The sequence below is a fragment of the Oreochromis niloticus genome, linkage group LG5, assembly GCF_001858045.2.
Source record: "Oreochromis niloticus isolate F11D_XX linkage group LG5, O_niloticus_UMD_NMBU, whole genome shotgun sequence".
Taxonomy (NCBI): Eukaryota; Metazoa; Chordata; class Actinopteri; order Cichliformes; family Cichlidae; genus Oreochromis; species Oreochromis niloticus.
Window position 1 is genome coordinate 488,862 of NC_031970.2, and position 11,372 is coordinate 500,233.

Consider the following 11,372-nt stretch of genomic DNA (forward strand, 5'->3'; position numbering starts at 1 on the left):
TTCGGCGCTACGTTGTAGTGAGATAAGTTTGTGGGTGTTTTGTGCAGCTGTCCTTTTAACTGCTCTCTGGTTAGCTAGCGTGAGCTATAAGCTAACAGCTAGCCTGGTTAAACAAGCTAGAGTTCCACGCACACGTAAACAGCTCGTCTCTACTGCTTTAACTGTTGAAACAGAAGGCAATACTGCAGGTGACAGGATTTATTATGTGAAACAGCAGCTTGTTTAGTTTAAACAGTCTGCATTAAGCTGGGCAAACACTGATTTTTTTCAGTCGCTTTATTCAGTTCTGCTCAAACTGTACAATTGAATCTCAGGAGTTAGAAGTTCATAGGACACGATCCAGGGTCTCACACTATACGGCCTGATGCTCAAACTGTGTGTCCATTACATGAAGCTTATCATACAAAATCTGTCCCTCGCTCTCCCTCTCTCTGTCTTTTACTCACACAGACACACACAAACCACCATCATCAACTTTGCTAAATTACTAATGAAAAACATTGACCAGGCAGCTGTGATTGAGTAGCAATGTCCATCCAACTCTTTTCACGGTTGTTGTAGTCGTGACAATTTTGTGAGGCTACATTGAAAAGCCTCGGATACGGAAGCGTAGAGCTGCCACCGGGGCAAAAGAATGTTATGATTCAGTGTTATGGATATTTTTTGTACTGTGTTTTTTGGTCTGCCACACCAGAGGGTGGCATAGTTTGTGTCCTGTGTTATTGCTGCTATGTGAGTTCCAGGTGGAGGCTGACCATTGGTGGAGGACTGGGAGAGGCCGGCTATAAATGAGGACCCTTCTCAACTGGCACGCCCCCCCCCGCCTACTTCCTGTTCCCAACGAACTGTGCATGTGGCTGCGTGTGAATTTGTATTCTGGAAGCTTTTTCATCCACTTGGACTCGTGTTGTAAATAGTGTTGTATATAGATGTACATAGTTGTCAATATTTAATTTTACTCGGTAGCTGTAGGGGTGAGAAGCCATTTTTCTTTGGGAACCTTTTCTCCTGTTTTTGGTTAGGGAGGCAGGTAAGACACCTGTAATTTTCTTTTGGGGTTTTCTGTGAAGGTAAGCCAGCTGCATTTCATTTCTAGAGTTTTTGGTTTGTTGTTTTGGCCATGCTCACCCTGACGCCCGCTACCTTTTGGGCCTTAATAAACTGACTGGCTGTTGTGAAATCCGTGGCAGTTGTTTTTTTGGTTCGTCTTCCTTGAGAGCAGGGAGTGTGGGGGCAGTTCTCCTTATTTTTATTTTCCTTATGTTGCCATCTTTTTTTTTCGTCGGGTTGGCTTGGAGTGTGGGCTATTTTGTGCTTTGTTCTTTTTCGTTGCTGTTGTCACAGGTGGGTTACCTGTGTTCTTGGTTGGCTCTACTTTTCTGGTTGGCAGTTTTTTCTTGTGTGGGTGGGTGGGTGTGTGTGTGTGTTAGTATGGAATTTAAATTGGAGGATTTCACTTTAGGCCCAACTGAAGAAAAGTTGGACAGATGTAAAAAGGATGACCTCATTCTTATTGCCAATTTCTTTGATGTGACTGTGCCATTGAATGCAAAGAAAAAGGAGCTTAAAGAGCTCCTGTGTATTAAACTGCATGAAAGGGGTCTGTGAAGGTTCTCAGTCATCCAGGTCATCGTAGTCAAAGGAGTTTGCAAAGAAAAGCGTCTGGACTTCTTTGAGTTGCTTGAAGACGTTTCACCTCTCATCCGAGAAGCTTCTTCAGTTCTAAGGTCAAATGGCCGAGAGTCCCAGATTTAAACCCAGTGGGAGTATCCCCCCAAGGAGGGACAAAGGACCCCCTGGTGATCCTCTAATCACATGCGCCAAGGTGTGAAAGCGGGCCATCTGACCTCAGGAATTCACATGACAAGGTGGGGCCAGGTTTCACAATGAGCTCACCCGAAACCCTGGCTGATTAGGTCCCACACCTGCAATTTTGCTCGTGACGCGCTAGCAAAGGCTCAGGTCAGAATGAAAACCCATTTTGATAGAAAGTCTGTAGCACGGATGTTTCAGTCAGGTGATCGGGTGTTGGTTTTCTTGCCCGTCGTTGGTTCTCCCCTGCAGGCAAAGTTTTCCGGTCCGTATGTCATTGAGCGCACACTAAGTGAAACCGATTATGTCGTGTTAACCCCTGATCGTAAGAAGAAAAGTCGCGTCTGTCACATCAACATGCTGAAGGAGTACATTGATCATGAACACTCTAGTCTGTCACCTGCTGTGTCACCTATTGTGTCAGTATCCGTCTCTCAACCCTTATATAGTCCCTGCGATGATGGGTTGGATGACAGGCACAGCTCTGTTTCTGGTGCGCGTTTGAGGAACTCTGAAATCTTGGCTGACTTGGATGTCTATTTAGCACATCTGTCTGATCCCGCCAAATCTGATGTCCGTGAGCTCATTAAAAATTACCCAACTCTGTTTGGTGATATCCCCACTCAAACGCATGTACTAAGTCACGATATTGATGTGGGTGATCACAAGCCCATAAAGCAACATGCATACAGAGTAAATCCCACTAAGCGTGCCATAATGCAGCAAGAAGTCCAGTATCTTCTTGACCATGGTTTTGCTCACCCTCACTTCTCGTCCCAAAACCCGATCAAACCTCCCGTTTCTGTAATGACTTCCGAAAAGTAAATGCTGTTACAAAACCAGACTCTTTCCCACTCCCACGCATGGATGACTTGGTCGACCGTGTCGGATCAGCAACCTTCGTGACCAAGCTTGATCTCCTAAAGGGATACTGGCAGGTTCCGTTAACTGACCGTCCATCCGAAATCAGTGCCTTTGTTACGCCTGACCATTTTTTGCAGTATACCGTCATGCCGTTCGGGTTAAGAAATGCCCCAGCCACGTTCCAGCGACTGATGAACACTGTGTTACATGGAGTCAGAAATTGTGAAGTGTATCTGGATGATATAGTGGCCTATTCATCCACTTGGACTGAACACCTCAAAACCCTTAGCGAAATATTTGACCGCCTGCGTGATGCCTCCCTGACACTAAACTTGGCTAAATGTGAGTTTGGAAAAGCTGTGGTAACCTACCTAGGCAAGCAAGTAGGACAGGGTCGAGTCCTCCCTGTTGCCGCAAAAGTGCAGGCAATAGTAGACTTCCCAGCTCCTCAAACGCGTCGCGAGCTGCGTCGTTTTTTAGGCATGGCCGGTTACTACCGCAGTTTCTGCAAAAACTTCTCTGAGGTAGTAGCCCCGTTAACCAGCCTTGCCAGTCCTAAGTCACCATTCGTGTGGTCAGAGACATGTCAGTTTGCCTTTGAAGCTGCCAAGGCTCTCCTCTGCAGTGCTCCTGTACTTGCCGCCCCGGACTTTACACGTCCCTTCAAGCTCGAGGTAGATGCCAGTGCTTTGGGGGCTGGTGCAGTGCTCCTGCAGGAGGATGAACATGGCCTTGACCATCCCGTCTGTTTCTTTTCAAAAAAGTTCATAAAACACCAGCTACATTACAGCACGATTGAAAAGGAGGCTTTAGCCTTGCTGCTCGCCTTGCAGCATTTCGAAGTGTACCTTGGGTCCAATCCTCTTCCAACAATGGTATTTTCTGACCACAACCCCCTTGTGTTCTTATCTCGGATGCAGAACAGCAACCAACGCCTCATGCGCTGGTCTTTACTCCTCCAAGACTTTAACATTGAAATCCGTTACAAGAAGGGCTTAGATAATGTCATGGCTGACGCGCTGTCTAGATCATGAATCAAACTTTCTGTTCAGGACGGAAAGTTTGTTCTTGGTTTGGGGGGTATGTTATGATTCAGTGTTATGGATATTTTTTGTATTGTGTTTTTTGGTCTGCCACACCAGAGGGTGGCATAGTTTGTCCTGTGTTATTGCTGCTATGTGAGTTCCAGGTGGAGGCTGACCATTGGTGGAGGACTGGGAGAGGCCGGCTATAAATGAGGACCCTTCTCAACTGGCACGCCCCCCCCCCCCCCCCCGCCTACTTCCTGTTCCCAACGAACTGTGCATGTGGCTGCGTGTGAATTTGTATTCTGGAAGCTTTTTCCGTGTTGTAAATAGTGTTGTATATAGATGTACATAGTTGTCAATATTTAATTTTACTCGGTAGCTGTAGGGGTGAGAAGCCATTTTTCTTTGGGAACCTTTTCTCCTGTTTTTGGTTAGGGAGGCAGGTAAGACACCTGTTATTTTCTTTTGGGGTTTTCTGTGAAGGTAAGCCAGCTACATTTCATTTCTAGAGTTTTTGGTTTGTTGTTTTGGCCATGCTCACCCTGACGCCCGCTACCTTTTGGGCCTTAATAAACTGACTGGCTGTTGTGAAATCCGTGGCAGTTGTTTTTTGGTTCATCTTCCTTGAGAGCAGGGAGTGTGGGGGCAGTTCTCCTTATTTTTATTTTCCTTATGTTGCACGCCGGGTTTCCCTGGGCTGGGGTGTAACAAGAAAAATAGAGCTATGTCACATTATAACGTGAGAAGTGTATTATTATAGTATACTATTGTTCTAACAAAAGTATATTGTTCTAACAATATACTTTTCATGTTTGTACAATATACTATCATGTAGGTAGGTAGAATATACCTATTACAATATACGTAATTCTCACGTTCGTACTTGCATGCGTTCTTATTTTAAACTTAATCTGGAATGCGGGATATGAATGAAACAGCTAAATTTCCCTTTGTTTAAACTGGCCCAAAAAACTCTTGAAGTTCATAAAAAGGTTAAATACCTCGGTCACTTTATTACTGAGGAAATGAATGATGATGATGACATTTACAGACAACGATGTAAGCTCTATGTGCAGGCAAATACTATTGCACGCAAATTCAGCTTTTGTTCACTTCCAGTTAAAGTGGCTTTGTTTAAAGCGTATTGCACACCGCTATATACTGCCCCCTTGTGGTCATCCTACAAACAATGTAGCATGCAGAAGCTGCATGTTGCATATAATGATGCGATGAGAATCCTTTGCAGGATACCTAGAAGTGGTAGTGCCAGTCAGATGTTTGTAGCTGTGGGTGTTTGGACTTTTAAAGCACTTTTAAGAAAGTTAATGTACAATTTTAGAGAACGACTGGATGGTTCGAGTAACAGTATAATTTTAGCACTTACAGATCCGACACTGAGTGGTTCCCGTTACTCATCCAGTCTGAGAAAGCACTGGTTAAAGTGTTTGTGTATTTATTGATTTATTTTAAGTAATTGTGTTTTATGTATATTATGGTTTTATATTTTTACAAATTTTTTACAAATGTTTTATATTTTTACTAATGTTTTATATACTTATATATCTATATATAGATATAGATGTATGTGTGTGTGTGTGTTTCTGTCTTGTTTTTTATGGACATGAAGTCTGCTAATAAAGATTGAATTGAATTGAATGACAAGATTTTGTTTTTCAACAAGAGTTAGTAAAAAACATCTCCAGTGTGATCAAATCTTCTTGCCAACATCCGCAGCTTGGCAGTGTTTACAGCACTATAATGACCAGACCTAATTCTTTTGAAAACCTTACATCTTTCCACAGGTCTCAACTTCATCAGACATCACCTAGACTCAGAGCTGGATGAGGCCAGCACAAACAGCAGCCTAACCGACTAAGATGATGGATCCATGGGGCCAGGAAAGCCAGAAACAGGGGAGCTGGAGAGGTACCTTTCATGTCCATTCACTGGAGGTATGGATGTATTGCATGGCTTTCCTCACATCAAGAAGCTGTCGATCAAAGTCAATACAGCTCTTCCTGCATCTGCAGCTTGTGAAGGACTTTTTAGTCATGCAGGACTCCTGTTCACTGCTGAACAGTTACAGCTTCACAGAAAGAACCTTGAGAGCAAACTGCTGCTGAAGCTTAACCATCACTTCACTGAGTGAAGAAATGGCACATTTTTGTTAAATATGCAGAAATAGATGCACACCCATACAACTTATGGTAAACTGAGCTGCCTTGTATGAACATATGTTGAAGATGCCTCGTTCTAATGTTTTCACTGAGGCTGCTGTGCCATTTGGAGCAGAAATGAATATTTAGAAGTTTACAGCATATCTTGTCACTGGAAATTGTTTGCACTGTTTATATATTTATATTATTTACTGTATGTATTGGTGAAAAAAGCTTTATGTTGTGAAAAAATGAAATCTGGAAATTAGAATTGTTGTGCCTTATTTTGTTGATGTTTTTACATGTATTCCTGTTGAAAATACTAAAATTTGTATATTTATTTATTTATTTTTGTTTGTCTGATAACATTTATTTAAAAAAATAAATCTGACATTTCGAACAGTTACTCGCTACTTGAGTAGTCTTTTCGCCAAGTACTTTTTTACTCCTACTTGAGTAACTTTTTTGACGACTACTTTTCACTTTTACTTGAGTAATAATAATTTAAAGTAAGTCTACTCTTACTTGAGTACAATTTTTGGATACTCGACCCACCTCTGCCCGTCTGTATAGTAATATAGAACAGCTGTATGCTATACATGCTATATAGATCATCTGTGTATCGGTTACAATATTATTTTTCAGTTTCAATTTTTTTCTTCAGTTTCATTTTAAGCTGGCATCATTTTAACCCCACACACCCTAAAATTCAGTATTTGTTGATGAGATGAAGTGTTAATTCAACAAAGTTAGAATACAGTGGAACCCCGACTTACAAAATTAATCCATTCCCGAGGGTCTTTCGTAAGTCGAAAATTTTCGTAAGTCGAAGCACCCATCGCGCCTTTTGAGTGAGACGATGCTGAATGATAGGCTATAGGTTAATTGCTAACTAGAACAACAATACGTCATTCAAGTGGAACAGCGAAGAGCAAGTACAGAAGCCAAGGGGTTGTCACATGATTCGGAAGGCATTGTAGGCTCAGCCAATCAGAGCCAGCGGATTTCATTACACGGGCATTTTGCCGTACCACGGGCAGAAATATTGCAGTTCAGTGCCTTCGTAACTTGAATTTTTCGTGACTTGGGGTATTCGTATATCGAATATTCTGTAATATTCCGGCGCCCCCCGTGTGCGGCAGCCTGTTACAGCAGCTCTGCTCATTCTGAGTTTTAACAAATTTCCCACCTGTGGGACTAATAAAGGTCATCTTATCTTATCTTATCGTAAGTCGGGGTTCCACTGTATTTTTCACATGATTTCGACTGAGAAGCATGTTTATGTCTCTTTCTTCTTCCTGTAGAGGAGGAGCTTGCCAGGGTGCGGTCAGCCTTTGTCTGGAGGGTAACAACAGAAATCCTCACACAGCTCCTTGAGGACCTCGTATATGACACTGTCTTAAATGAGTTGGAGAAAGAATCGATACTGGAGAAGAACCTAGCCAGAGCAGATAAGGCACGCAGCTTCATCGACACAGTGAGGAAAAAAGGAGACAAAGCCTGCAAGATAACAATCAAACATCTTCAGATCAAAGATCCTTCTCTTTTCTCTCAGCTGCGTTTAGACTCTGATCCATCTGCTCAACAAGGTGAGGTCATGTGAATAAAAATGGTCACCTTGCAGTTTGTTGAGATGTGAGAGTGAAACCTCAGAATTCATTGTAAGAAAAAGGAGAGGGCAAGAACGTCATTCTACGGTGAATGTTTGGATTTGTTAAATGCCTGCAAATATATTTTCTGAAGTACATGGAGGAATTTTGATGATCATCATAAACCTGTGAAACTACTTAGATCTAATATGAGCTGTATTTAATAAACACAAGTGTTCTTTACTTTTAAAAACCATGCAAACTGAATGCTTTAAAAAAGAAAAGCATCAGTCATTTGACTTAAATGTTTAATGAAAAAAATGCCACATTTATATATAATAAAATAAAGCACATGTTTTGTGTGGCCAGAAAGGGTTTATATTATCCTTCGCCATTGTAATTTACGACTAGAATTAAATGTGAATTACTTAATCTCTCTCAGATGCTTCTTTAAATAACAAGACAGTGGGGAACATTATGACACTTCAATGTTGTTATTTTTGATTGCAAAGTTTGGAGAAGAGGCACAGAGAGCAGAAATCTGTTTAGCCTGCACATGTTGGCATCAGGTACATATGAAAAGCTGCAAAGCAATGCAGATGTGTAAGTTCAAAACATTTAATGTGGCTGTTTTCAGGAATTACATTTAGGAATTCCTGTAGCCCCTTTTTTGATGAATTTCTGGTACAATAAGTATATTAAAAACTAAAACATATGGTAGGCTCAACAAAGGGCAAAGTACGTCACATGCCTCCTTCAGACCAGGTTTCTATTTTTCCTTCTTTTTTTGATTCAGATACTCTTCAGAGGTGTCAGCCTAAACTCAAGTCTCTCTTGAAGAAGAAGTTCCAGTGTGTGTTTGAGGGGATTGCTAAAGCGGGAAACCCAACCCTTCTGAATCAGATCTACACAGAGCTCTACATCACAGAGGGAGGGACTGCAGAGGTCAATGATGAACATGAGGTCAGACAGATTGAAACAACATCCAGGAAACCAGACAGACCAGAAACAACAATCAGACAAGAAGACATCTTTAAAGACACACCCGAAAGACAGGACCTGATCAGAACAGTGCTGACAAAGGGAGTGGCTGGCATTGGGAAAACAGTCTTAGCCCAGAAATACACCCTGGACTGGGCTGAAGACAAAGCCAACCAGGACATCCAGTTCATATTTCCATTCACTTTCAGAGAGCTGAATGTGCTGAAAGAGGAAAAGTTCAGCTTGGTGGAACTTGTTCATCACTTCTTTACTGAAACCAAAGAAGCAGGAATCTGCAGCTTTGAAGACTTCCAGGTTGTGTTCATCTTTGATGGTCTGGATGAGTGTCGACTTCCTCTGGACTTCCACAACACTAAGAGTGTGACTGATGTTACGATGCCCACCACAGTTGATGTACTTATCACAAGCCTTATCACAGGGAAGCTTCTTCCCTATGCTCACGTCTGGATAACCACACGACCTGCAGCAGCAGACCAGATCCCCCCTGAGTATGTTCACAGGGTGACAGAGGTCAGAGGGTTCACTCACCCACAGAAGGAGGAGTACTTCAGGAACAGATTCAGAGATGAGGAGCAGGCCAGCAGGATCATCTCCCACATCAAGACATCACGAAGCCTCCACATCATGTGCCACATCCCAGTCTTCTGCTGGATCACTGCTACAGTTCTGGAGGATGTGCTGGAAACCAGAGAGGAAGGACAGCTGCCCAAGACCCTGACTGAGATGTACATCCACTTCCTGGTGGTTCAGGCCAAAGTGAAGAAGGTCAAGTATGATAGAGGAGCTGAGACAGATCCACACTGGAGTCCAGAGAGCAGGAAGATGATTGAGTCTCTGGGAAAACTGGCTTTTGATCAGCTGCAGAAAGGAAACTTGATCTTCTATGAATCAGACCTGACAGAGTGTGGCATCGATATCAGAGCAGCCTCAGTGTACTCAGGAGTGTTCACACAGATCTTTAAAGAGGAGAGAGGACTGTACCAGGACAAGGTGTTCTGCTTCATCCATCTGAGTGTTCAGGAGTTTCTGGCTGCTCTTCATGTCCATCTGACCTTCATCAACTCTGGACTTAATCTGCTGGAAGAACAAACAACCTCCAAGTGGACTAAATTATTTAAAAAGAAAAGGAGTTTAAAATCTCTCCACCAGAGTGCTGTGAACAAGGCCTTACAGAGTCCAAATGGACACCTGGACTTGTTCCTCCGCTTCCTCCTGGGCCTTTCCCTGCAGACCAATCAGACTCTCCTACGAGGTCTGCTGACACAGACAGGAAGTACCTCATCGACCAATCAGGAAACAGTCCAGTACATCAAGAAGAAGCTCAGTGAGAATCTGCCTGCAGAGAAAAGCATCAATCTCTTCCACTGTCTGAATGAACTGAATGATCATTCTCTAATGGAGGAGATCCAACAGTCCCTGAGGTCAGGACATCTCTCCACAGATAAACTGTCTCCTGCTCAGTGGTCGGCTCTGGTCTTCATCTTACTGTCATCAGAAAAAGATCTGGATGAGTTTGACCTGAAGAAATACTCTGCTTCAGAGGAGGCTCTTCTGAGGCTGCTGCCAGTGGTCAAAGCCTCCAACAAAGCTCTGTGAGTAAACATGAACTCATCTCTTCATTCTTAAAATCATGGGAAATAAATCAGAGGTGCTCAGTTCAGAGAACACTGCCTTTTCAGAAAAATTAAAAAATAGTCACTTAGTCAAATATGATACTTCACTCCAGCAGGACATGTCAGCATTTCTGAAATATTTTTGTCTTTAACTCTAATCAAAGCACAATCCAGATCCAGCCTATTCAGCCTCTGACAGGTTTATTATCCTCAAGTTGTTCACTTGTCTCCAACAACCAGGACTTTAGCTCTGTTTTTTTAAAGCAAATACTTGAGCTACCAGACTGCACCTACATCTTTTTCAGATGTTCTTATTTTAAGGTCTGGTTTGTGTCTCACCTTTGTTGCAATGCCCAATTTCCCCCCTTTTAAAAAAAAATAAATCTGTTACCTCGGTGTGGCCAGAACAACATGGTAGACTTGTAGTCAAGACCGCCTAAACCTAGACCAATAGACCAAGACAAGACCGAGACCAAGTCGAGACGAGACCAAGACAGAGACAAAAAAGTATTTAAACTGCAGCCAGATGCTGCTTCGTTTACGGGTGTCATGTGATTTTGCTTTTGCACAGCCCTCCTCACCGCTGTCTACTGTCTCACTCACTTACTGAGAGGGCGCACAGACGCACGTCCCACTTGACTGTCGCGTCTCTCACCCTCTCTGTTTTTCCAGAAGTGATAAGGAATTAAAACAGGACTATAACAGTTCAAAATCAGGACTACTTAGGACTTAACCAAAACAGAACCAGAATCAGAACTAGATGATAGTAGCACTAAAAATCATCATAGACCTGCACTACACTTATTTTTTAATTCTACCAAAGTCCACTATTTAGATTGAGAAAAGTTTATATAATTATTTAGCCTTGTTGTGCAAACAAGCCTGCAAAACTTAATAAATATAGAATTTGAAAAATAACAAACCTAAAAAGAAACACTAGGTACAAGATACATGAGTACCTATGATATGGTGATACTTTTGGTAAACAACCATTTGACTAACAGGTCTGTCTCACCTGCTCTTGTTCCATCTCTGTTCTGTCCTCATTCTCCCTCTCTCTCTCTGCTCCTCTCACTCTCCCTCTCTGTCCCTCTGTCTCCCTCTCTGTTCCTCCATCTCCCGCTCTGCTCCTCTCTCTCCCTCTTTGTGCTGACAATCAAGCCAGACACCAACATCATCAAATATACAGTTGGAACCAGATATTTACATACTCTTCAGATAAAAACACAAAAACTTTTTGAATTGTAACATCAAATCAGACTAAATGTTTTTTTAGATTGATAAATATAAAAAAACATATTTGTTAAA

General features: G+C 42.3%; 1 protein-coding gene across 1 annotated transcript in view; it reads left to right on the forward strand.

The window, feature by feature from the left end:
- The window catches only part of LOC100690711 (uncharacterized), a 36,426-nt gene extending 25,684 nt beyond the window's left edge, over positions 1-10,742 (forward strand). Inside the window, exons 4-7 of the mRNA XM_025907015.1 lie at positions 7,165-7,449; positions 8,246-8,611; positions 8,840-8,961; positions 10,737-10,742. Of these exons, the coding sequence (XP_025762800.1) occupies positions 7,165-7,449; positions 8,246-8,611; positions 8,840-8,961; positions 10,737-10,742 (779 nt within the window). The remainder of the gene's footprint in view (positions 1-7,164; positions 7,450-8,245; positions 8,612-8,839; positions 8,962-10,736) is intronic.
- Positions 10,743-11,372: the final 630 nt, after the last annotated feature.